The sequence below is a fragment of the Gossypium raimondii genome, chromosome 10 (genome assembly GCF_025698545.1).
Source record: "Gossypium raimondii isolate GPD5lz chromosome 10, ASM2569854v1, whole genome shotgun sequence".
NCBI lineage: Eukaryota > Viridiplantae > Streptophyta > Magnoliopsida > Malvales > Malvaceae > Gossypium > Gossypium raimondii.
Genome location: NC_068574.1, coordinates 50507693 through 50532784, shown reverse-complemented (window position 1 = coordinate 50532784; position 25092 = coordinate 50507693). Strand labels below are relative to the sequence as shown.

Below are 25092 nucleotides of genomic sequence, written 5' to 3'. Positions count from 1 at the left end.
GAAAAGTAAACATGGCCATGGGTCTTTCGTCTTTATGATGAATGGCTTAATTACCATTCGATAGTAATTGACTTTTCATGAAAGAAGATGTAATGGTTATCATGAGACAAAATGGGATCATATTGGGGAAAAGAATATTATCCCAAAGAGATCAACGATATAGTATGAGGGTAACACACTTATGACAATATCATTGGACAAGAACTGGGTAATAGCTTTCATAATGATATATTGTTAGGGAGAACTCAGTCATGATACTATAGTGGAATGACTTCATGATTAAATGAGTTCACAATTAATAGGTGAAAAACTATAACTTAATTATAAATCATTTCAGCCCTAATTACATATGTCTTCAATTGGTCCATCTGCTAGCTCGTTGAAACAAAAAAAGAATTGCGTGTTTGAATAGGAATGAACTAAATGAATAAGAAAAGAGAAATAGGAATCTGTAACAGCCCGATTTTAGCTAAATCAGAACAGTGGTTTTGGAATCACAAATTCGAAGTCGTAAAATTATTTTAATATTATTTTATGTGTTTACAGCATGTGAATTAATATGTGTGAAAGTTTCGTGAAATAATTTTATCGATTGGTTGTTTAATTTGATAAAAGGACTTAATCGCGTAAAATGCAAAAGTAGCATGTTATTTGTTAAAGTGCTTAATTATTGTAATTAATTATTTATAAGGACCTTATGTTGTGATTTGGCCATTAAATAATGGTGTGGACGGTTATGGGTTTATAATAAGTGATTTTATAATGTATAAATGATGGATAAAATTGTAAATTTTATATTATTATGTAATTAAATAAAACAAAACATAAAATGCATGCATTATCATCTTTGTTGGTCGAATGTACCAAAGAAAAGTAATCCATTTTTGAAGCTTTAAGTTTGGCACTTAGGGGACTTGATTTAGGTATGTTCTTTGCAAGATTTTTGATAATTTTTACATTTTTGAGATCGTTGCTTCGTATACTAGCTGGCCCATGTTTAAAATTTTGAATTGGTTGATGTATTCATGAAATGCCATTGATGATTAATTAAGCTTTTTTTTTTTTGATGATGGATTATGAGAGTTTGATGTTAGATTATCATGTGTTACTAAGTAATTTTTGATAAAAATGCTTATTAAGGATTAAAATGTGAAATTTGTAAATTGAGGGGTTAAAATGTGAAAGAAATGGAATTAATGGGCTACTAGGGACCTAAGGAATATTCAGCCAAACATGGGTTAAATGAAATTTTGAGTATTTTGTGTTGTTTTGAAATAAGGACAAATTGTAAAAATGCAAAATGCCCATTTATGAGTTTTTGAATGAAATTGAATAAATATTCTTTAAATAAGTTAAATTTTAATTTATTTAGATCAAGAAAGGAAGAAATTGGATTTGAATCGGGGAAAGTCAAAAGTTGTTGAATAGTCGTTCTGATCTGTTCGTTTTTGTACGAGGTAAGTTCATAATTAATCAAATGTTTTTTTTAATTCAAATGTATATATTCTATATGTAGCTGAACTGAATTGTATGTATTGATATATCTATATATTGCAGAATTGATTTGAGCATTGGATAACTAATTTCGAACATGAATTAATTTAATCACGAAGTCGGAAGCTTCGAACGAACCTTAGGAAATGTATAGGATACTGATGTCATGACGTAAGGACTTCCGAGATGTGATTTCGTGTAAGACTATGTTTGGGACATTGGCATCAAAGTGAGAGAACGTGTAAGACCATGTCTGGGACATTGACATGGAAATGTGTTAACATGTAAGACCATATCCGGGATATGGCATTGTACGAGTTTTATATGATTTCCTTGTATCCTTAACAATTCTGAATGGTTCATCGGGCATTGACAAAATGAGACCAAATATGAAATTGAGCTAAATGGTTCAGGTATTTGAGAAGTTTATATATTCATGAAAGATCAAGGTAAGTGTAATATTTAATGTGGTAATATGTAATTATATACGTAAGATGATTTTATATGTGTATGAGATTGATTAAATTTGGCCTATTTGAATTGAACTATTAATGGTCTTGGGATAATGTAATTGCTTATGACTTACTAAGCTTTCAAAGCTTACTTTGTGTGTTTTTTCATTGTTTTATAGATTTTGACAGCTAGTTTAGAGCTCAGGGATCGTCAAGGGTCATCATGTCATTATCGATCGCTATTTTGGTACTTTAAGAGTTCGTACTTTTGGCGTATTGCATGTATAGGCTACTTTTGTTATTGTTGGTTTTGATTTGTATATGTACAACCATGCGAATTGGCTTGAAAGTGATGTGAATTCGGCTTTATAATTAACTCATTTTGGAAGTTTGTTATATGGTATATCTTGTGCGATGTATGATTTTATGAACCTTTTGAGTGATGCCAATGTAGTTGATGGATGTGTTTATGGGTTGTGGTTTTATCCATGCGAGTTGGTTAGTAAATGGTGTAATTATTGGAAGTTACTTTGACTATATAAATGAGCTTATTTTGTGAATTGATAAATGATAGATGATGTCTATAATCTATCTTGTGATTCGACAAATTTGATATATTCATGTGGTTAATTATTTGGTTAAATGTTAATGTTGGTATGTGTTCGTATTTGATATGTGATGACTATGCTATGCCATGTGAATTTGGCTATTTGGTGTGGCTTATTAATGACCTATGTTTTGATGTATAAATTGCCTTGTAAGTTGTTTTGTGAATGATGAAAATTGCTTTGGTCATTAGGTGAGATAAATTACAATGTATATATGATGCATATTTATATTCGGCTATGGTATTTGATTCATTTTGATAAGCATGAAATTTTGGTATTTGGTATTGATATGATTTATGAGGCTATTGATTTGTTGAATATAAGATGTTTTGACATGATATTTTATTTGTGAAATTGGTATGCTTGATTTGTCATTTGTGCTCAAAATGGTTAATTTTGTTATGGTGGAATGCCAATGAATTTTGGTAATGTATGAGAATTATATTTAACCATTTGTTAATGTTTGCCAATAAATCATATTTGGATAAATAATAAATGGTATAATATGATTTGTTTTAACTCGTTATGTGAAAGTGCATAGGTATATAAAATGGTTCGTATAATAGTTAGCTATTGAAATAGATGTATACAAAAGAATGATGTGATTGATATATGGAATAAAATATGCTTGAATTTAATTTAGGTATTCAAATACCATGAATGTGATGCCTTTATGGTTCGTATGTTATATTTATAAAGTTCATATAATATGGCTGTGTTGCATGTTAGTTGGTTCGAATATGTGATTAAATAAATGACTGTGTTGTACTGTGTTTTGTACGATAATGCCTCGTAACCCTAATCTGGTGATAATTACGGGTTAAGAGTGTTACATTTGATTGGTATCAGAGCCATGGTTTAGTCAGTTCTAGGACTAACGTAGCTCGTGTGAGTCTAGCTATACATTCCATATATATAAACTGCGATACTGCGATGATTTCTGACAATTAAAATGTGTTTTTGTATAGTAAATAGATCTCAGTCGAGCCGTAGCTGATGATATGGAAAGTAATGCGCCCACTCCCGCTTAAGGGGTAGTGCTGACTTATTTTAGGCCGATTACGAGTAGCCATGAGGGAAAGGCTAAACAAGCTTTCTTCCAGAGGATGAACGAATGGTTCACACAGTATATCCAAACAAATCTGACTACTCAACAACCTCCACCCCCACTTAATCCTCCCCAAATACATGTGATACCTCAAGTTACTGATCTGATGCGATTAAATAAGCCTCTAGTTGGTCGAAGAGTTTAAAGCTACTATTGATGATGATGCTGAGCGAGCTGAATTCTGGCTTGATAATACGATTCGGGTGTTCGATAAATTATCTTTTACTCCTGATGAATGTATCAAATGTGTTGTATCTTTGTTAAGGGACACTGCATATCACTGGTGGAATACACTAGTATTAGTGGTTCCAAAAGAATGGGTTACTTGGGAGTTCTTTCAGACTGAATTCTGGAAGAAATATATCAGTTAGAGATTCATAGATCAAAAACAAAGAATTCCTCGTGTTAAAATAGGGTCACATGATAGTGATAGAATATGAGCGGGAATTTGTGAGACTCAGCAGATATGCCCGGGAATGTGTTTCGACTGAAGCTATAATGTGTAAAAGATTTGAAGACGGTTTGAATGAAGACATTAAGTTGTTAGTCGGGATTCTGGAAATAAAAGAGTTTGTGGTACTCGTTGAGCGAGCATACAAAGCTGAAGAACTTGGGAAAGAGAAAAGAAAAGCTGACTTTGAAGCTAGAGATTCGCGAAAAAGATCATCGAGTAAGTCATTTCAGTCAGCATCAAAGAATTTCTGAGATGATTTTAGTCATTCAAAGACTACTGTGGGTTATTTTAGACGAGATCAAGACAGACCACCTGTGAGTTCGAAAGCTACTTCAACAGCTAGTGCTGGAAATGTCAGACTGAATAAACCTGAGTGCAAAAATTATGGTAAACAACATCCCGACAATTGTAGATTGAATTATCGGGCTTATTTTAAATGTGGATCATTAGATCATTTCATCTTAGAATATCTTGAGTTGACCGAGCAAGATACAGTGTAGAATACGAGGCCGATTAACACTGTAGCTAGAGGTAGACCACCCAAAAACACGAGTAATGTGAGTGGTAGCCAGAGGGTAACTAAAGACACTACTGTTAGATCTTAAGCCCGCGCACCTTCCAGAGCTTATGCTATTCGCGCTCGCGTAAAAGCTTCGTCTTCAGATGTTATTACCGGTACTTTCACTCTCTATGATATTAGTGTTGTTGCATTGATTGATCCAAGGTCAACTCATTCTTATGTATGTGAGACTTTAGTATCCAGTAAGAATTTGCCTGTAGAGTATACTAAATTTGTGATTAGAGTATCGAACCCCTTAGGCAGGTGTGTTTTGGTTGATAAAGTATGCAAGAACTGTCCCTTGATGACTCGAGATTTCTATTTTTTGGCCAATTTGATGTTGCCATTCAACGAATTCGATATAATTTTGGGTATGGATTGGTTAATATTGCACGATGCTATTGTAAACTACAAACAGAAGATGATTGATTTGAAATGTGAGAATAATGAGGTTATTTGGATTGAATCAGATGATTTGAATGGTTTATCGGTAATGTTTTCTTCGATGTTACCTCGAAAATATGTGAGAAAGGGTTGTAAAACTTACTTTGCCTATATACTCGACTCTAAAGTGACCGAAAAGAAGATTGAATCAGTACCAGTTGTGTGTGAATACCCGGATGTGTTTCCTAAAGAGTTACTGGGTTTGCCACCGATCAGAGAAGTTGAATTTGGTATTGAGTTAGTGTCAGGAATAATTCCAATATCAATAGCTCTCTACAGAATGGCACCGACTGAATTAAAAGAGTTGAAAGCTAAGTTGCAAGAGTTGACAGATAGAGGTTTCACATGATTGAGTTATTCTCCCCATGGTGCACCGGTTTTGTTTGTGAAAAAGAAAGACGGAACTATGAGAATGTGCATTGGTTATCGACAGCTTAATAAAGCGACCATCAAGAATAAATATCCTCTGCCACGAATAGACGATTTTTTTGATCAGCTGAAAGGGGCTACAGTGTTTTCAAAGATAGATTTGAGATCAAGTTACTATCAGTTGTGAGTTAAAGACTCTGATGTGTCAAAAACTACTTTCTGAACGAGGTACAAGCATTATGAGTTTCTAGTTATGCCTTTCGGACTAATGAATGCACCTGCTGTTTTTATGGACCTAATGAATCAAATCGTCAGATCATGTTTGGATAGATTTGTTGTTGTGTTTATAGATGACATCTTGATTTATTCCCGTGATGAATCTGAGTATGCTGAACATCTGAGAATAGTTCTATAGACTTTGCGAGATAAACAACTATTTGCAAAGTTCAGTAAATGTGAGTTCTGGTTACGAGAAGTCTGTTTTCTGGGGCATATTGTGTCAGCATCGGGTATTCGAGTCGATCCGAGTAAGATTTTGGCAATATTGGATTGTAAGCCTCCGAAAAATGTATTCAAAGTCTGAAGTTTTATAAGACTCACAGGTTATTACAAACGATTCGTAAAAGGTTTCTCAATGATTGCAACTCCGTTGATGAGACTTCAGAAAGATGTTAAGTTCGAGTGGTCGGACAAGTGCCAGAAAAGTTTTGATTAGCTAAAAACTCTTTTGACTGAAGCTTCAGTTTTAGTACAGCCAGAATCAGGTAAAGAATTTGTAATCTATAGTGATGCATCATTGAATGGTTTGGGTTGTGTTTTGATGCAGGAAGGCAAAGTCATAGCTTATGCTTCGAGACAATTAAAGCCACATGAAAAGAATTACCGACGCACGATTTGGAATTAGCAGCTATCGTGTTCGCGTTGAAGATTTGGCATCACTATCTGTTCAGTGAGAAATGTCATGTTTATTTTGATCACAAGAGCTTAAAATATTTGATGACTCAGAAAGATCTAAATCTATGACAGCGAAGATGGTTGGAATTTTTAAAAGATTACGAGCTAGTGATTGACTACCATCCGGGAAAGGCCAATGTTGTTCCTGATGCTTTAAGTTAGAAATCTTTGTTTGCTCTATGTGCAATGAATACTCAGTTAGCTCTATCTGATGATGGCTTGATTATAGCTGAGTTGAAAGTAATAACGTTATTTATGTAGCAAATTTGCGAAGCTTAGAAAGTTGATAATGAATTGTTACCAAAACGGGCTCAATGTAATTTGAATTCTAATTCAGAGTTTCGATTTGATGCTAATGATTATTTAAGATTCAGAGGCCGAATATGTGTATTGAGAAATTTAGAGTTGATTCAGATGATTTTGAATGAAGCTCATAGTAGTTGTTTGTCTGTTCATCCGGGAAGCACAAAAATGAATAATGATCTAAAACAGCTTTACTGGTGGTCTGGTATGAAACGTGACATCTCAGAGTTTGTTTCTAAATGTTTGATCTGTCAGCAAGTTAAAGGTGAGCATCAGGTACAATCTGTTTTATTGTAGCCGATTATGAGTCCTGAGTGGAAATGGGATAGAGTGACTATGGATTTTGTATCAGGATTGCCCCTATCTCTGAGAAAGAAAGATGTGATCTGGGTTATAGTTGACAGATTGACGAAATTAGCTCATTTCATTCCAGTACAAACAGACTATTCACTAGATAAGTTAGCTGAGTTGTATATTTTCGAGGTTGTGAGATTGCAAGGAGTACCTATTTCTATTGTTTTGGATAGAGATCCGAGGGTCACATCACAGTTTTGGAAGAAACTGTAAGATGCACTAGGTACAAAGCTACACTTCAGTACTACTTTTCAACCACAGACGAATGGACAATCCGAGCGAGTTATTCAGATACTTGAGGATATGTTACGATGTTGCATTCTTGAGTTTGAAGGTACGTGGGAAAAGTATTTGTCGTTGATTTAACTTGCGTATAACAACAGCTTTCAATCGAGTTATTAAAATAGAACCTTACGAAGCTTTATACGGTCGCAAATGTCGAACACCTTTGTACTAGACTGAACTTAGTGAAAATAAGATTCACGGTTTTGATTTGATTAAAGAGACTAAACAGAAAGTGAAAGTGATTCGTGATAGTCTGAAAGTAGCGTCAAATCATCAAAAATCGTATGCAGACTTGAAACGAAAAGATATCGAGTTTCAGATTGGGGATCGATTGTTTTTGGAAGTATCTCCGTGGAAGAAAATACTTAGATTTGGCAGAAAAGCAAGTTCAGTCTGAGATTCATCGGGTCGTATGAAATTATCAGGCGTATCGGACTGGTTGCTTATAGATTATTGTTGCCACCTGAACTAGAAAAGATTCATAATGTATTTCATGTATCGATGCTTTGAAAATATCGATCCGATCCCTCACATATGATTTCCCCGTCTGAGATTGAGATTCAGTCTGATATGACATACGAAGAAGAATCGATCCGAGTTTTAGATCACGAGGTTAAAGAACTAAGAAATAAGAAAATTTCATTAGTGAAAGTCTTCTGGCATCGAAACGAGGATGAAGAAGTTACGTTGGAGCCCGAGGATGCTATGAGAGAGAAAAATTCAAACCTATTCACTGGTAAGATTTTCAGGGTCGAAAATCCCTAAGGGGGAGAGTTGTAACAGCTCAGTTTTAGCTAAATTTGAATAGTGGTTTCAGAACCACAAACTCAAAGTCGTAAAATTATTTTAATATTAGTTTATGTGTTTAAAGCATGTGAATTAATATGTGTGAAATTTTCGTGAAATAATTTATCGATTGGTTGTTTAATTTGATAAAATGACTTAATCGCGTAAAATGAAAAGTAGCATGTTATTTGTTAAAGTGCTTAATTGCTTTAATTATTTATTTATAAGGTTCTTATGTTGTGATTTAGCCATTGAATAATGGTGTGGACGGTTATGGGTTTATTATAAGTGATTTTATAATGTATAAATGATGGATAAAATTGTAAATTTTATATTATTATGTAATTAAATAAAACAAAACATAAAATGCATGCATTATAATCTTTGTTGGCCGAATGTACCAAAACAAAAGAAGCCATTTTTGAAGCTTTAAGTTTGGCACTTAGGGGACTTGATTTAGGAATGTTCTTTGCTTGGTTTTTGATAATTTTTACATTTTTAAGACCGTTGCTTCGTATACTAGCTAGCCCATGCTTAAATTTTTGAATTGGTTGATGTATTCATGAAATGCCATTGATGAGTAATTAAGCTTTTTGTTGTTTGATGATGGATTATGAGAGTTTGATGTTAGATTATCATGTGTTACTAAGTAATTTTTGATAAAAATGCTTATTAAGGATTAAAATGTTAATTCTGTAAATTAAGGGGTTAAAATGTGAAAGAAATTGAATTAATGGGCTGCTAGGGACCTAAGGAATATTTGGCCAAACATGGGTTAAATGAAATTTTGAGTATTTTGTGTTGTTTTGAAATAGGGACTAAATTGTGAAAATGTGAAATGTTAGGGGCTAAAATGCAACATGCCCATTTATGTGTTTTTGAATGAAATTGAATGAATATGTCTTTAAATAAGTTAAATTTGAATTTATTTAGATCAAGAAAGGAAGAAATCATATTTGAATCGAGGAAAGTCGAAAGTTATTGAATAGTCGTTCTGATCTGTTCGTTTCCATATGAGGTTAGTTCATAAGTGATTAAATGTTTTTTTCAATGCAAATGTATTTATATTATATGTAGCCGAATTGAATTGTATGTATTGATATATATTACCGAATTGATTTGAGCATTGGATGACTAATTTCGAGCATGAATTGATTTAATCACGAAGTTGAAAGCCCCGAACGAACCTTGGGAAATGTATAGGATACTGATGTCATGACATAAGGACTTCTAAGATGTGATTTCATGCAAGACCATGTCTGGGACATTGGCATCAAAGTGATTTGTATGTTTATAGCCATGCGAATTGGCTTGAAAGTGATGTGAATTCGGCTTTATAATTAGCTCATTTTGGAAGTATGTTCTATGGTATATCTTGTGCGATGTATGATTTTATGAACCGGTTTGAGTGATGTCAATGTAGTTGATGGATGTGTTTATGGGTTGTGGTTTTATCCATGCGAATTGGTTAGTAAATGGTGTAATTGTTGGAAGTTACTTTGACTATATAAATGAGCTTATTTTGTGAATTGATAAATGATAGATGATGTCTATAATCTATCTTGTGATTCGGCAAATTTGATATATTCATGTGGTTAATTATTCGGTTAAATGTTAATGTTGGTATGTGTTCGTATTTGATATGTGATGACTATGCTATGCCATGTGAATTTGGCTATTTGGTGTGGCTTATTAATGACCTATGTTTTGATGTATAAATTGCCTTGTAAGTTGTTTTGTGAATGATGAAAATTGCTTTGGTCATTAGGTGAGATAAATTATGATATACATATGATGCATATTTATATTCGGCTATGGTATTTGGTTCATTTTGATAAGCATGAGGTTTTGGTATTTGTATAATTAGTATAAAATTTAGTTGCGGTATTGATATGATTTATGAGGCTATTGATTTGTTGAATATAAGATGTTTTGACATGATATTTTATTTGTGAAATTGGTATGCTTGATTTGTCATTTGTGCTCAATATGGTTAATTTTGTTATGGTGGAATGCGCATGAATTTTGGTAATGTATAAGAATTATATTTAACCATTTGTTAATGTTTGCTAATAAATCATATTTGGATAAATAATAAATGGTATAATATGATTTGTTTTAACTCGTTATGTGAAAGTGCATAGGTATATAAAATGGTTCGTATAACAATTAGCCATTGAAATAGATGTATACAAAAGAATGAGGTGATATATGTGATTGATATATGGAATAAAATATGCTCGAATTTAATTTAGCTATTCGAATACCATGAATGTGATGCATTTATGGTTCGTATGTTATATTTATAGAGTACATGTAATACGGCTTTGTTACATGTTAATTGGTTTGAATATGTGATTAAATGTAACACCCCAAACCCAGCCTAGATGTTACGGTCGGATCTAGCGTGTCATATTGAAGTGTCTTTCGAAAGATTGGACTTGTTGGTAAAAGTTTGTTTCTAGGTTTAAAACCCGGTAATTATTATTTAACAAATCATCTAGCCAAAACGTTTTCCTTGTTGCCTGCTTTTGATGTAAAAGGTTTATCTAAAATCGTGGAAGCTTTTGAAAACTCTAATGTTTAAATTTTGTGTCATTGAAGAAAGTAGTTATTTTGAAAATTCGTCGTCTCCTAAACTAGCAATTTAAAATAAGTAAGAAAGATCCCAATTAAAAATTTAAACAAACTTAAAGGCCTTAATAAACAAAACCCAACATAAACATTAAATTTAAATGAAAGAAAATGTAGAACTGTTGGAGTTGTGTGACCACCTCCGAGCCCCTCGCAGCACCAAATCGCCTAATACTGAGGATTACCTACACGATTAAAAGGAAAGAGTGAGTTTACGAAACTCAGTGTGTAATCTCCTATCAGTCAATCTGTATACAACAAGTAGTGACAGTTTGGGCCTGAGCCCTATTGAGTAACAGTACAGTGTGAGCCTTAGCCCAATACAGTAACAATGTGGGCCTTAGCGCAATTTTAGTAATAGTATCAGTGGGGCCTTGGCCCATAACAGTAATAGATATCAGTCATGCAATGAACAGTATGTAATATCATTAATCGATGCAGTAGCAGTATGATATCATTAATCAGTGTAGATATGCAGTTAGAAATCCTACCCAATCCAACCTCTACACACCACTCTGTCCTGCAAAACACACCATGTAGGGATAAAATTGACCCACCCAGCTAGACACACCAAGATTAATTCCGGTTGCGGCACTAAACAGTATTGCAGCAAAGCTGCCAGTAAAATAAACGGCATATAGCCACCAGAAGGTCGATAGTCGTCTTGGGCGACCCGTGCAACCTTATAAGTACGGTACACTTTCTCCAAATATAACAACCCATCCTCATGCAATATATCGTGGCATAATATCATACGTGTATTGAAAATGTCATGCTGAATCATAGTCGTACATATCATAGAGCAAATCAGTCATACATAACATAAAGCCATAACAGTCATTTCATCTTCTAGGGGTATAACAGTTATTTTACCCTATGGGGGTATTTCGGTCATTTTACCTTGTAGGGGTATTTCGGTCATTTTACCCTGTGGGGGTAATTCGGTCATTTTACCCTGTGGGGGTAATTCAATCATTTTACCCTGTGGGGGTAATTTGGTCATTTTACCTTGTGGAGGTAATTCGGTCATTTTACCATGTAGAGGTAATTCGGTCATTTTACCCTGTGGGGGTAATTTGGTCATTTCTTGACCTCTTGAAATGTCCGCAGTCGCCCCGAGCGACCCAGGTAACCTAAATGGTCATAACACGCTCGTGCGGCCCGTTCAACCCAGATTTCACCACGATTATGAGATCTATATAGCCCAGTCCAGTATTTGCCACAAATCATGGATTTCATCCGTGTTGGGCCACAAGCCCATTGAGCCCACATGGCCCAACATGGCCCATTACGGCCTAAGCCCATGGAAATGCTTATGGAGGCCTCTACAGTTTATCGCCCATGATTCGCAGGTTTTGCTTTCCACACGAGCGATCGCACTCTCGTGTGGTCCTTAAATCTCTCCAAATATCCCTCCTCAATTCTCTTTATGACCAGTTCAAACTCCATTTAGCAGTATTTCAATCCAACTCTACCACCCACATGAATTAGGCAGCAAAATAAATACTCCCTTTTTGATGCACCACCACTCGAACCTTAGACCCCATGTACACTCCACATGCCCCTTACCACTAGACCAACAACTCCTTTCTATCATATTTTAACCATAATAATTTAAGAACATACTATCTAGATCCAAGGATTTTATTCATTTAAAATAAAAATTTTACATAAGCCAAGGCTTGAACCCCTGACTTCTCGAACACTTCCAAACACTCCTAAATCACTTAACAACTGAAGCAGACATTCATTTATGTCACTTCCTTGCACAACTAAATATTTATGTGCAGTCTCTTATTTGTTCCCTTATTCAAAACCTTTTTCTTCTAGGCCCAAAATTGGGGGCGTTACATTAAATAAATGACTGTGCTGAACTGTGTTTTGTACGGTAATGCCTCGTAACCCTAATTCGGTGACAAATACGGGTTAAGGGTGTTACAGAATCATTCAGGAATGATTACGGTTTTTTCAAGATAGAAAAATGGAATCATTTGGAAATGAATGTAGGTTTCCAAAAATGGAAATGAAAATGATTCGTTTGCAATTCTATATGGACTACTTAAAAATGATCAGAAGAATGAAATTATGTTTTTGAGCTATTTTGAAGCTCAAATATGAAAATAACCATACAGTCATAGTGAACATGTTGAGTTGTAAAATATTAAACATATTTTCTCAAAATTTTACGAGGGATAAAATCATCAAATTTTACCAGGGATAAAATCGTTAAAATCTTACTGAGGATAAAATAGAGATGAAAAAATTATTTGTTATAGTTAAAAATTGTTTGATAAAATCGAAAAGTTCTTTCAATTTCAGGATCTACGCAGAGTAAATTGATAATTCAACCAATACTCATAAACACCTAAAACAATCACAAAAAAATAATAATGGAATTAAAATGAAATAGTAAAATAAACCAAAATGAAAAATTAACAAATTCACAAATAATGACTTTTAAAATAGTCCCCGGCAATGATGCCAAAAACTTGGAATGATAGAAATGTGCAAGTGTACACAATCGTTAACAAGTTATAAAGTGACAAGTAACTGTCGAGTTATCGTACCCACAAGGACTGTGAAAGAAAAATATTTATAAAATGTAAATCAAACACTTCAGTGATGGGAAAAAATTTTGTTTTGAAGAAATGATTTTAAAACTAAAATTAACTAATTAAGAGAAATAAAAGTACAAATTTCAAAGCAAGATTTTAAAAGGATGGTTTTAATCAAGATGACATAATTGTGTTAGATCAATTACATTCCTTAACTTAGAATTACTAAACCCTTGTTCATATTGTTACGATATTTTCATAGTAACTTGGTAATTTGCTAACTCTCGCTCATATGTACTTACTAAGTTAAATAATCTCTTGAACATTTTCAATGCCAATTCAAACAATTAATCAATCTTCATAAGCACATAAAAGATTAAGTGAGGTAACAATATATTTCTATATTGAAATAGTTTAATCACAATAATCTTGCAAGTTATGCGATGCTAATGTTTCGTTAATACTGTCGCTAATTTAACATTCGTTACCTTAGAAGATTAAACATGCACTATTAAATATCGTGTCAATTAATTATAATTTCAATACATTTAATAATTAATTCATTCATTACCTTACATTTTATACTGCAAGTATAACATAAGCATTGTTTTATTTAATTGAATAATTCACCAAGGCCCATAATAACACAAACATGATTTTAATAATTCAAGTGGACAGAATGCAATCAATCTAACACGAATTAATTTAAGTAATTTTAATTACAGCAAGAATAACAACACAACAATTATTCATATTCATGATCACAACATAAACAAGAAAATTAAAGAGAATGGAACTAGGAAGAAAATCCAGGATTTCTTAGTTCGCTCCTCTTCTTCTCTTGTAACACTCCTAACCCAGATCCGTTACCAGAATAGGGTTTGGGAGCATACCAGAACTTATCGATCAAACAGAAATAAATTTAAACATTGATATCATATAATATTCAGATAAAAAACCAATTAAATTTATACATAACATCCCTTATTTAAGCCCTTGAGGCCCAAAATATGTATTAGAAACAAATCGGGACTAAATCAGAAACTTAGAGAATTTTTCAAAAAATATTAAAAATTTTCAAAGTTGCAGGGTTCACACGGCCGTGTGGTTAGGCCGTGTGACTCACACAGCCAAGAGACACATCTGTGTCTTAGACCGTGTAGGCATTCGAGTAGGGATACACGGCTGTGTCCCATCTCGTGTCTTTACCCGTGTAACTATTTGACTTGGGTTACACGGTTGAGCCATACGCCTGTGTACCAGACCGTGTGCCCTTCCGAAATGGCCTCGCACGCCCATGTGCTAGCCGTGTGAACTCAAAATGTACCTTAAACAACAAGTTTACCATTCCCTGCTAGCTTGGACAATAAACAACTCAAAAATCATTCATTTAACCAATCCAAAACACAATCAGACACATCCAAATCATATCAAACAAACATCACATCATTCAAATTATCATTTTAAATCATGCCTAATTCAATTTATTTTGCCTAATTCATGAACACTTAAACATTAGCTTAATTTCACATGTTTATATATATACCAAACTAACATTATATTTATAACCTCATTTACAAACAATTCACAAAATAACTATTATTTAGACACCCTAGGTACATGCCGACACATTTCAAAAAGATAAACATCACTACGTTTGAGTTCGGGATCATTGTTGGATGTTGAATCGGTGATCAAAATTAAGTACCTAACCTGCTCATGGAAAGCAAAATCGTACGCTGAGTAAAACTCAGTTGTAGTTCTATAATTCGAATATCAAAAAATATAAAATCACAAATATACAATCTAATTATTACAACAACCATATCACATTTCATTTGTTTCACAATATCTCAATTATCATATTTGTTATATAAATATTTTTTCACAACGTAATACGCATATCATTTAAATAATAATTTTGTTCATTCCATATCCAATTCATGAATACACAATTCATGTGTTTCAATCCATATTTCAATTCACTATCCCATTTTCATTTCACATACAATATCATCTAACATTAATCATAATGCAATTTCAATTAATTACCCCTATTAGCACGACTTGGACTCGGACGGATACACGGATCCAACCAAAACACACCAGTTTGGCACCCAGTGCCTCATCAGATAATTCGAAGTAATAATTTGACACCCAATGTCTCATCGGCTAAACCAAAGTAAATTGGCACCTAGTGCCTTATCGAATTAATCCGAAGTAGTAAATTGACACCTAGTGTCTCATCGACTCAAAGTCGAAGAAATCTCTGAACTCTTCCAATCCTATGGCATGCCATCTATATCTGACTCAACCCGATACAGTTAATAGGCTTCCAATTCACTTTTCAAATACAGCCAATATTCATTTCAATTCAAATAATCAATATATTCAACATATATATACCAATTCAGTCAATATAAATTCAATAAATTCATCACATATTAAATCAATCCATTTCAATTGCAAAACACAATAATTCTCACATCAACACTTACCATATACATTAAATTGAATTATAATAATTAACAACTAAGTTCGGATTATAGAAATACAAACCAAAAATTCTGAGATATTCCTTGTCGACTTTATCCTTTCCCTTCTTAGTCGAGGGTTCCGGTATGACGTTAGCTACAGAATTAAAACAATTAAAATTCATCAATACAACACAATTCAATCTCATATCTAATATTTCAATTTTTTACTCAATATTTACCTAAATTCTAATTTAGTCCCTAAACCGAGACTAATTTTATTTCTTCACAATTAATCTTATATTTTCATACAAATTCCATTTTAAACTAAATTTAACTCTCTATTTTCACTTAAATTCCTAAATTTCAATTTTTTAACAATTTAGTCCCTATTACTCAAAATTTACAATTTATTCTACATTTCAATCATCTTTCATTTCTAAGTTAAAATCTATCATTTTAATCCCTAAAACTAAAATTATTCAACATAAACAACACTTAAAAACTCAATAATTTCTAAAATTTTGACATGGGTAGGGTAATATTTAGTACCGGGATTCCAAAAACATAAAAATTAAAAGAAAAAGGGACTAAATTGACTAACCAATTGAGCTTGAAACTTTGAAACTCTAATTTTTCCTTTCTTCTTTCTTTTTCTCTCTGTTTCGTTTGGCTTTCTCTGTTTCTTTCTTTCTTTTCTATTTCTATTTCTTTGTTTGTTTATTCATTCTTTATTTATTTATTTTATTATAATATAATATAATATACTTAAATGTTAAGTAAATATATTTTATTATACTATATATTAAATTTTACATAAGAATTTTTCATTTATACCGCTTCATTTAAGAAAAACGGCATAATTACCTCTTTAGTCCCTTTAAATTTTCTTTAATCTATAATTCAACTTTCACCCTATATGCAATTTAGTCCTTTTACCTAATTACTCTTAATTCAAGCAAATTCATGTAACCAAAACCTAATTAACTACACAACTAAATTCATAAATATTTTTTATAAATATTTACAAATTTGATTTATGATAACGGAGTCTCAGAAATGCACTTTTCGACACCCGTGACTATAGGGTCGTTACATCTCTGCTTGTTCTGTTGAACCGAGGCCTCCACAAATAATTGAATGATTCTATTCCAAGGTGGAAGAAGGCTATTTTTCAAGAGGGAAATCGACAAGGAAAATGAACAAGAAAAGGGGAAAAACAAAGAAGTGAAAATGAGTGAAAGAGAGATAGATGTGTAAGAATGAAGGTGTGTTGAATGAAGTAGAAAATGGGGCTATTTATAGGTGTGTTGAATGAAGTAGAAAATGGGGCTATTTATAGGTGGGAGTGGCTACTAAAAATAGAAAATAATTAGCATCCATACACTCCCCTTGGCCGGCAACACATTGCTAAATTTAGCTTGGGGCAAATCTTCAAATGCACAAAAAAGTGGAGGGGTTTGAATGGAGTTTAGGGAAGATTTGAGGGTTGTTTTGCAAGCATAAAAATCAAAAAACTTCAGCTGATTTGGTCAGCTTGTTGGACAGTTTCTGGCTGCCATTTTTCTTGTTGGATCAATCTTCTTTTATTAGCACAATCGGACCATTTTCTCCTTCAGGCTTTATATTAATTTTTAACCCAATTAACTTTGGATAAAAATTAATATAAAGTATATAAAATAATCATAATTTGGACCATCCTTGGATGGAAAAATATATAGCCTTGCTCTTGGTTTGCCTGATGCAAAATTTTCTCCAACAGTTCAGGCATTTCAAAGTGTCTGTCAAGCTAATTTTCACCTTTTGTGCAAAACTGTCAAAAATAAATCAAATTTGTGAAAAATTATTATAAAAATAATTAAATTTCAATATGTTACTAATTTAAGTTAAAATTAATTATTTTATAAATAAAGTACGAATTTCGATAAAATTTATTATGAAACTGCATGAATTAGGGCTTAAAAAGTGTTGAAAAGGTCTATATATTTTTGAGTTTCCACCCATCACAACTCCAACAGTAAAATTGCTTGCGTCACACATCAACTCAAAAGGTGAGTTCCAATTAGGTGTAACAATTATTAGTGCTGAGATTAACCAACTTTTTAATTCTTCAAAAGCTTCAAAACATATTTTGTCAAACTCAAAAATGGTGTCCTCTAAAAGTATGCAGAAAGGCTTGGAAATTTTTGAAAAATATTAAATAAACCTTCGGTAAAATCTAGCATGGCCTAAGAAACTTTGAACTCCTTTAACACTGACTGGAGGTGGCAATTTTTCAATTATATCCACATTCACTTTGTCAACTTCAATCCCGTTTCTGGAAATTTTGTGTCCTAAGACAATTCCCTCCTTAACCATAAAGTGGCATTTCTCCCAGTTAAGGACAAGATTTGTCTCCTCTCATCTTTTCAGTACCTTAACCAAATTACTCAAACAAACATCGTAAGTATTACCAAAAACAGAAAAATCATCCATGAAAACCTCAACAAATTTTTTTACCATATCAGTAAATATTTCCTTCATGCATCGTTGAAATGTGGCATGTAGCATTTGCCTAAAAGGAATCGGACTATACGGGCAAGCAAAAGTCATTTTGTGTTGGTCTTCTGAGGCTACAACTATTTGGTTATATCCCGAATATGCATCTAAGAAACAGTAAAATTTGTTACCTGTCAGTCGATCTAACCTCTAATCCATTAAAGACAGCGGGAAATGGTCCTTCCGAGTAGCTTTGTTCAATTTCTTGTAGTCTATATAGATTTTTCAACCTGTGACAGTTCTCGTCAGGATTAACTCATTACATTCACTTTCAACAATCGTAATTCCACCCTTCTTTGGTACACATTGTACCGGACTTACCCATGAACTATCTGAGATGGGGTAGATAATTCTTGCATCTAACCATTTGGTAACTTCCTTTCGAACTACCTCTTTCGCGATAGGGTTGAGTCTCATTTTCCCATTAATTCTAGATCTTTCATCCTCCTCTAAACTAATCTTATGCATACAAAAGGAAGGGTTTATTCGTTGAATATCAACTATGGTCCAACCTATTGCCCTTTTAAATTTCTTTAAAAAAGCAATTAGTTGCTCCTCTTGGTGTTCTATCAGTTTTGTTGAAATAATCACAGGAAAAGTAGAACTATTACCTAAATAAACGTATTCCAAATGGGAATGAAGTACCTTAAGTTCAAGTTTGGGCAGTTCCTCAATTGACAACTTCAGTTGTGTAAATTCCCAAACTTCCGAGTCTAATGGTTCAAACGCTAGTTTAACATAGTTCCTCGGATTGGCTTCCATCAAAGCCATATTTTCATTACCTTTTTCATCTTCCAATGTCTCACACCTTAAGGTGTTCTCTAATGGGTCTTATTCAAAATTATTCTCTCATTCCATAAAAACTAAAGTTTCTATCTCCTCCATCACCGAACATTTTTTCGTTGAATTAGGAAATTTCATCTCTTTAAGAACATTAAACGTTACATGATCGTCTTGAAGGTGAGTTCACCTTTTTGCATATCTATTAATGTTCTTCCTGTGGCTAGGAAAGGTCGTCCTAGGATGATTGGCACTTCCTTATCTGCTTTACAATCTAACACAATAAAGTCAGCAGGAAAAGTAAACTTATCTACTCTTACAAAAAGATCTTCAATCTTTCCTTCGAGGTATGCTAAGGATCGATTCGCCAATTCGAGTGTCATAGTTGTGGGTCTCACTTCACCTATTCCCAACAGCTTGAAAATATATTTGGGCATCAAGTTGATGGTTGCTCCTAAGTCGCACAAAGCTTTACCACAGTAAGATTCTCCAATATTACTAGGCATGGTAAAACTTCCAGGGTCCTTCAATTTGGAAGGTAGCTTATTCTGTAGGAATACACTATACTCTTTTGTTAAGACGATAGTCTTATACTCACTAAGTCTCTCCTTATTGGAAAGAATGTCCTTCATGAAATTGACATAATTGGGCATTTGTTCTAAAGCCTCTACCAACGGGATATTGATGTGAAGTTGCTTTAGAACGTCTAAAAACTTCTTGAATTGCACCTCATGTTTCTGCTTATTTGGTTGGCATTTTTAAGGGTACGGAGGTGATGGAACTTTGGGTTGAATCAGACGAATTTTCTAAGGAGATAAATTTGTATATAAAAAATGTGTTCGCTTATTAGAATTCACTGGGTTAGATTTTACCTCATCAGCCTTTGTAAGTTCTAGCTTTTCTAGTACAAGAATTTCAACTGATGGTTAACTTTCCTCCTTCTCAGTAGATTTAACCTCAACTATCTTGGGCTATAAAGTCTTACCACTTCGTAAGGAAACTACCTTAAATGTTCCTTACCCAAATTTCTTGGATTTTTTGTATCACTCGACAAGGCTCCTTGTAGTCGATTACAAAGCTCTGTAGCTAACTGACCCATTTGATTCTCCAAAATTTTAGTGTTGCTGCTTGGCTTTGGATTAAGGCATCATTCTTTGCCATGTACGCCTCCAAAAAGTTATTCAAACTATTAGATGACTCAGCTTGTGGTTGTTTTAGAGCTTGTTGATTAAACCCTTAGGATCGATTTTGTCCTTGCTGCATGTAAGTGTTGTTTGATCTATTGCCTTGGTTACTCCAAGAAAAGTTTAGATGATTACGCCATGAAGGATTATAGAAGTTGGACTGTGTTCTTTGTCCACTTTTGTTTTGGTGTTGATTCCCTATTTAATACATAGACTCGGGATTTGATGGACAATTCTCAAAAGAATAATCATCCCCACAATATACGTAGGAAACTACATCAAATTGATTCGGTGTTTGAGATGCAACAGGATTAAAACCATCAGTAGTAAACTATTTCAACATTAAAGATATAGAAGATACCTAAGCTGGGAGTGATGAAGTGCGTCCACTTCATGCACTCAGGCTACTCGTCTTCCTGAAGTTACTCGACTTGTCGGCCATTGGTAATTGTTACTAGCCATCCTCTCAATGATTTCGTAAGCCTCATTAAAAGGCTGCGACAAGAAAGAACCATTCCCAAAAACATCTACCACCAACCTTGTGTGTGCATTGAGACCATTATAAAACGTCTCCAACTGGATGCAAAATGGAATCCCATGGTGAGGACACTTACGAATTAATTCTTTGAATATTTCTCACACCTCATATAAGGACTCATCATCCAATTGTTGGAAAGTGTGATCTAATTTCGTAACTTAGTGTTTTTGCTAGATAGGAAATACTTAACCAAAAACCTTTCTGCTAATTATTGTCAAGTAGAAATTGAATGTGGTGACAACGAATTCAGCCATGCTTGTGCTTGATTTCGCAACGAGTATGGAAACAGCCTCAACCTAATGGTGCCTTCAGTCACATCGGCTATTTTAAATGAATCACTTACCTCCATGAATAATCGAAAGTGAAGATGTGGATCTTCTGTGGGCATACCACTAAATTGGCCCATAGATTGAAGCATTTGAAACATTACATGCTTCATTCAAATTAGGGTGCCTCGATCTCCAGTCTCCTAATTACCGAATTTAACCCATTCAAAAAGGGCACAGCATACATTATTGACTCTATTTCCTTGTCCATTATTTTGATTTCCAAGGTTCATTTCGGCTTGTCTCTGGGCTAATCGTTCATGTCATCTTTGCCTAAATGTTAACTCGATTTCAGGGTCTACCGGCAATAAATCGATAATTCAATCTATAATCATAAAATCCTGAAATAAATTACAAAAAAATAAAGAATAAAGAATTAATTACTAAAGATAGAAATAAAATAAAAAACCAAATTGCAAAGAATAATTTTACAAAAATGATTAAAGCAAAAGTCCCCGACAACGGTGCCAAAAACTTGTAACGTGTAGGTTTGTGCAAGTGTACACAGTCGTTATCAAGTAATAAGTAAGTAAAAGAGTTATTGTCTCCATAGGCACTATATATGTTAATCAATTAATTGTAAAATTAGAGTTAACAATCTGGTGATAAAAACACAATATTTTTTTAGTGGTGTAATGTAAAAATAATTATTAAATGTAAGATGATCCCTAATGCAATTTTAATCTAAATGCAAATTATGAAGTGAAATGTATGAAATGAATTTAGCAGAAAAAACATAAAATTTAACAATCAATAACATAAATAGGCTAGGATAATTACAGCATTCAACTTAATTCATTTTTCTCATCCTTAACAATGATCGAAAAATATTCCATGGTAACGCTATCTTTTATGAGTTTTGAAACTAAATTAAGTCCTTTTTGGAATCTTTTACTTAGTAAAACATGCATTGTATTGATCCTATTAAACTAAGGGTTTCTAAGAATTCATGTGAAGTAACAAGGACCGGTTAAGTTTGAAACAATTTAATCATATAAACCTAAAAACTATGTAAGATAATAGAGCTCATTAAAGTTATGATGAACCTTCAATTTAGTTGGGTTAGGATCTAAATTAAGCATGCACTTTTCAACTATTGTGTCCATTAGCCATTGTCTGGTTAGGATCGCTCAGCTAATTCTAATGCATCCAATCACATATGAATGAAATACATACTTGAGTTTAATTGAAAAAATGATCGTCTAAGGCACAAATACTATAAACATGATTTAAAAAAACTTCATTGAATTAATGCAATCATCCTAGCTAAACAAATTTAAGCTATCATTGTTGATGACAAGATAACAAAGCACATTGCAAACATGATTAAAATCAAAGTAGCATGTAAAGGAATAATAAACTCTATTTCAAATTAGTAGCCTTGCGAACTCCTATTGAAGAAGTTTCCTCCTATCCTTGTGTTGCTCCTTTGCTAATGGCTCCTCAAGGTGGTCAGCGAAAAGATGATCTTATCAAGGTTTTGCTGGCTAAGAAAAGAAAGAATTATAGGATGTTATGTGTGGGAATGAAGAGAGGAAATAAGAGAATGGAAGAATGATATGAAATGAGAGATAAGGGATTGAGTAAGGGGATGTGAGATATGTGAGATGGGAGTGGGTATTTATACTTGAGGTTGGTGGGAGAGTTTACTAAAAATAGTGAAAAATATCCCCCCCCCCATTTACTCATTTACTTGGCCAGCCACACATTGTGGAAAAGGGTGGATGATGGTTGCTTGATTCAAACATGAAATCATGCTAGAATCAATGAAGGGTTGGACAGTTTCAAGGGCAAACTTCGCGGGCTCTTTTTTTATTTAGTTTCAACTGTAGGGACCTTCAATAAATATCTTAAAACTTATTTTTAGGAAGCCAACCTGCTTGTACCGAATTGGGCTTGTCTTCCCTTTGTTTGGACGATTTTGTGGCCCATTAAATAATCAGGCTTGTCCACCATGTAACATCATTCTTAGCAAGGTCGAAGTAACATCTCCATGATGCAATTTGCATGGTTTTGCCATCCAAGTAGGATAAAACTGCTCATGTCCATGCAAGAATTATAATAAGCTTCATATTCTATCAACTTCATGGTCCCTCTGCATAATAAAATATAACACATTAATAAATAACATGAAATAATTTAATTTATACATAAAATTAATACAATAAAGCACATATTTGCATTTTTTTATAAATTCATCTCCATCATCAGAATATAAACAAAATTCACCTAATTAATTAACAAATACTCGAAATTAATATTATTTTTAAGTTAAAAGGTGTTACAAACCGCTGAAAAAACCTATATGAATTAGAGTTTACATCATATGGCCGTGTATCCAGGTCATCGTGTAGCTCTCTAAAGCCGTGTGAATCAAATACCAAAGTTTCATAAAAAATCACACGGCCGTATGGCTGGGTCGTGTAACAAACTGAGGTCGTGTGAAATCTAAATGAGCAATCTACAATACTCACACAGGTGTGTGGACAACTCTTGTGACAATCAGGAACCGTGTGTTTCAAAAGCTTTCTAATTTTCCAGTGGGCACATGATCGTGTCACCAGCCCGTGTAGAACACACGGTCGTGTGGATAGGTCGTGTGGTAGAAAGTATGCCATATATATTGTATCAAAACCAACCCTTATTGATAACTCCAAAAATGCATTTTTAAAACTTCTAAACCTTATCAAAACCTACCTATTTCAAGCTAAAACATACATATATCAGCTTCCTAAATAACTAACCAATATGCCACAATGACACCAAAACAACAAGGTTATAACAACATTACAAGTAATTCAACTAAATTGGTACTATTCCATACCATACATCCAATTCAAATATACCAATTAGTAGGTGTTACCATCACAATTTCATACCAAAACAACCACATTCAAATTGGCCATTCAAAATGCTCTAGACATAACATACCATAAACACATTCAAAATAGGCATACTATATGAACCTTTACATCATTGTCCAAATTCAACATGTATCACATCCAAAAAACTAAACATATGTCACATAACCAAAATTAGAAAAACTCGAGATCTACCAAGACTTAAGTTGGATAATGTGAACTCTTGGGTGATCCAATCTACCAAGTTCTGCAAAATGTCAACTATAGAAACAAAAAATGAAATAGAGTAAGCATTACTAATGCTTAGTAAGCTCATATGAAATTTACACAACATACCTTGACCTTAAACTATTAAACTAATTTGGTAATTAATATGACATCCTTGCCTTCCTAGTACTTTCGTATACAATTTCACAAAAACAACCAATAGGTTAGTTTACTTATACATCAAGAATTGCTAATGCAAATCATATATATATATATATATATATATACAACGATTTAATATAGAAAAATATATTATATCCAATTCATACTCACTTTATAAACACATATACTTAAATTCTCTTTCATATCACATTCAAATCCCTTTTCGTTTTGCAACATAATAATTTATTTCATTCAATCTTTTTATTCACAATAAATTTATAAGTGTAACAACCAATTTCACATTTAATCTTTCTATTCATTTCGAATTCATTTACTTACTGTTTTCTCCCGAAGAACTATAACAAATTAACTTCAGGACTAAAATTACTCACACAATCTGTGAATATAATTGCTTACACGAGCTGTGAAATATATTGCTCACATGAGTTGTAAATATAATTGCTCACACAAGCTATAAATCGGGACTTTGAAGTTTACACCATGCTACACACATGAGCTGTGGAGAATCCGCAACACATGCAGGATCTCAACCATCAATAAAGTCATCCAATCTGGTACTTGTTACCTTTTATACCATAATGGCATGTCATTAGTATCCTAATCGTTTACTAAGTTCACGTGGACCTTAACAACATTTTAATC

The 25092-nt window shown here is 33.3% G+C and overlaps 1 protein-coding gene and 1 non-coding gene across 2 annotated transcripts; one reads left to right on the top strand and one right to left on the bottom strand.

The window, feature by feature from the left end:
• Window positions 1-19312: 19312 nt before the first annotated feature.
• Window positions 19313-19804, bottom strand: LOC105775560 (uncharacterized). The gene has a single exon (XM_012598070.1). It carries the CDS (start codon window positions 19802-19804, stop codon window positions 19313-19315), a length of 492 nt encoding a protein of 163 aa, XP_012453524.1.
• Window positions 19805-20926: 1122 nt separating this feature from the next.
• LOC128034331 (small nucleolar RNA R71) lies at window positions 20927-21032 on the top strand. The gene has a single exon (XR_008190459.1). It is a non-coding gene; the product is annotated as a small nucleolar RNA R71 (small nucleolar RNA).
• Window positions 21033-25092: the final 4060 nt, after the last annotated feature.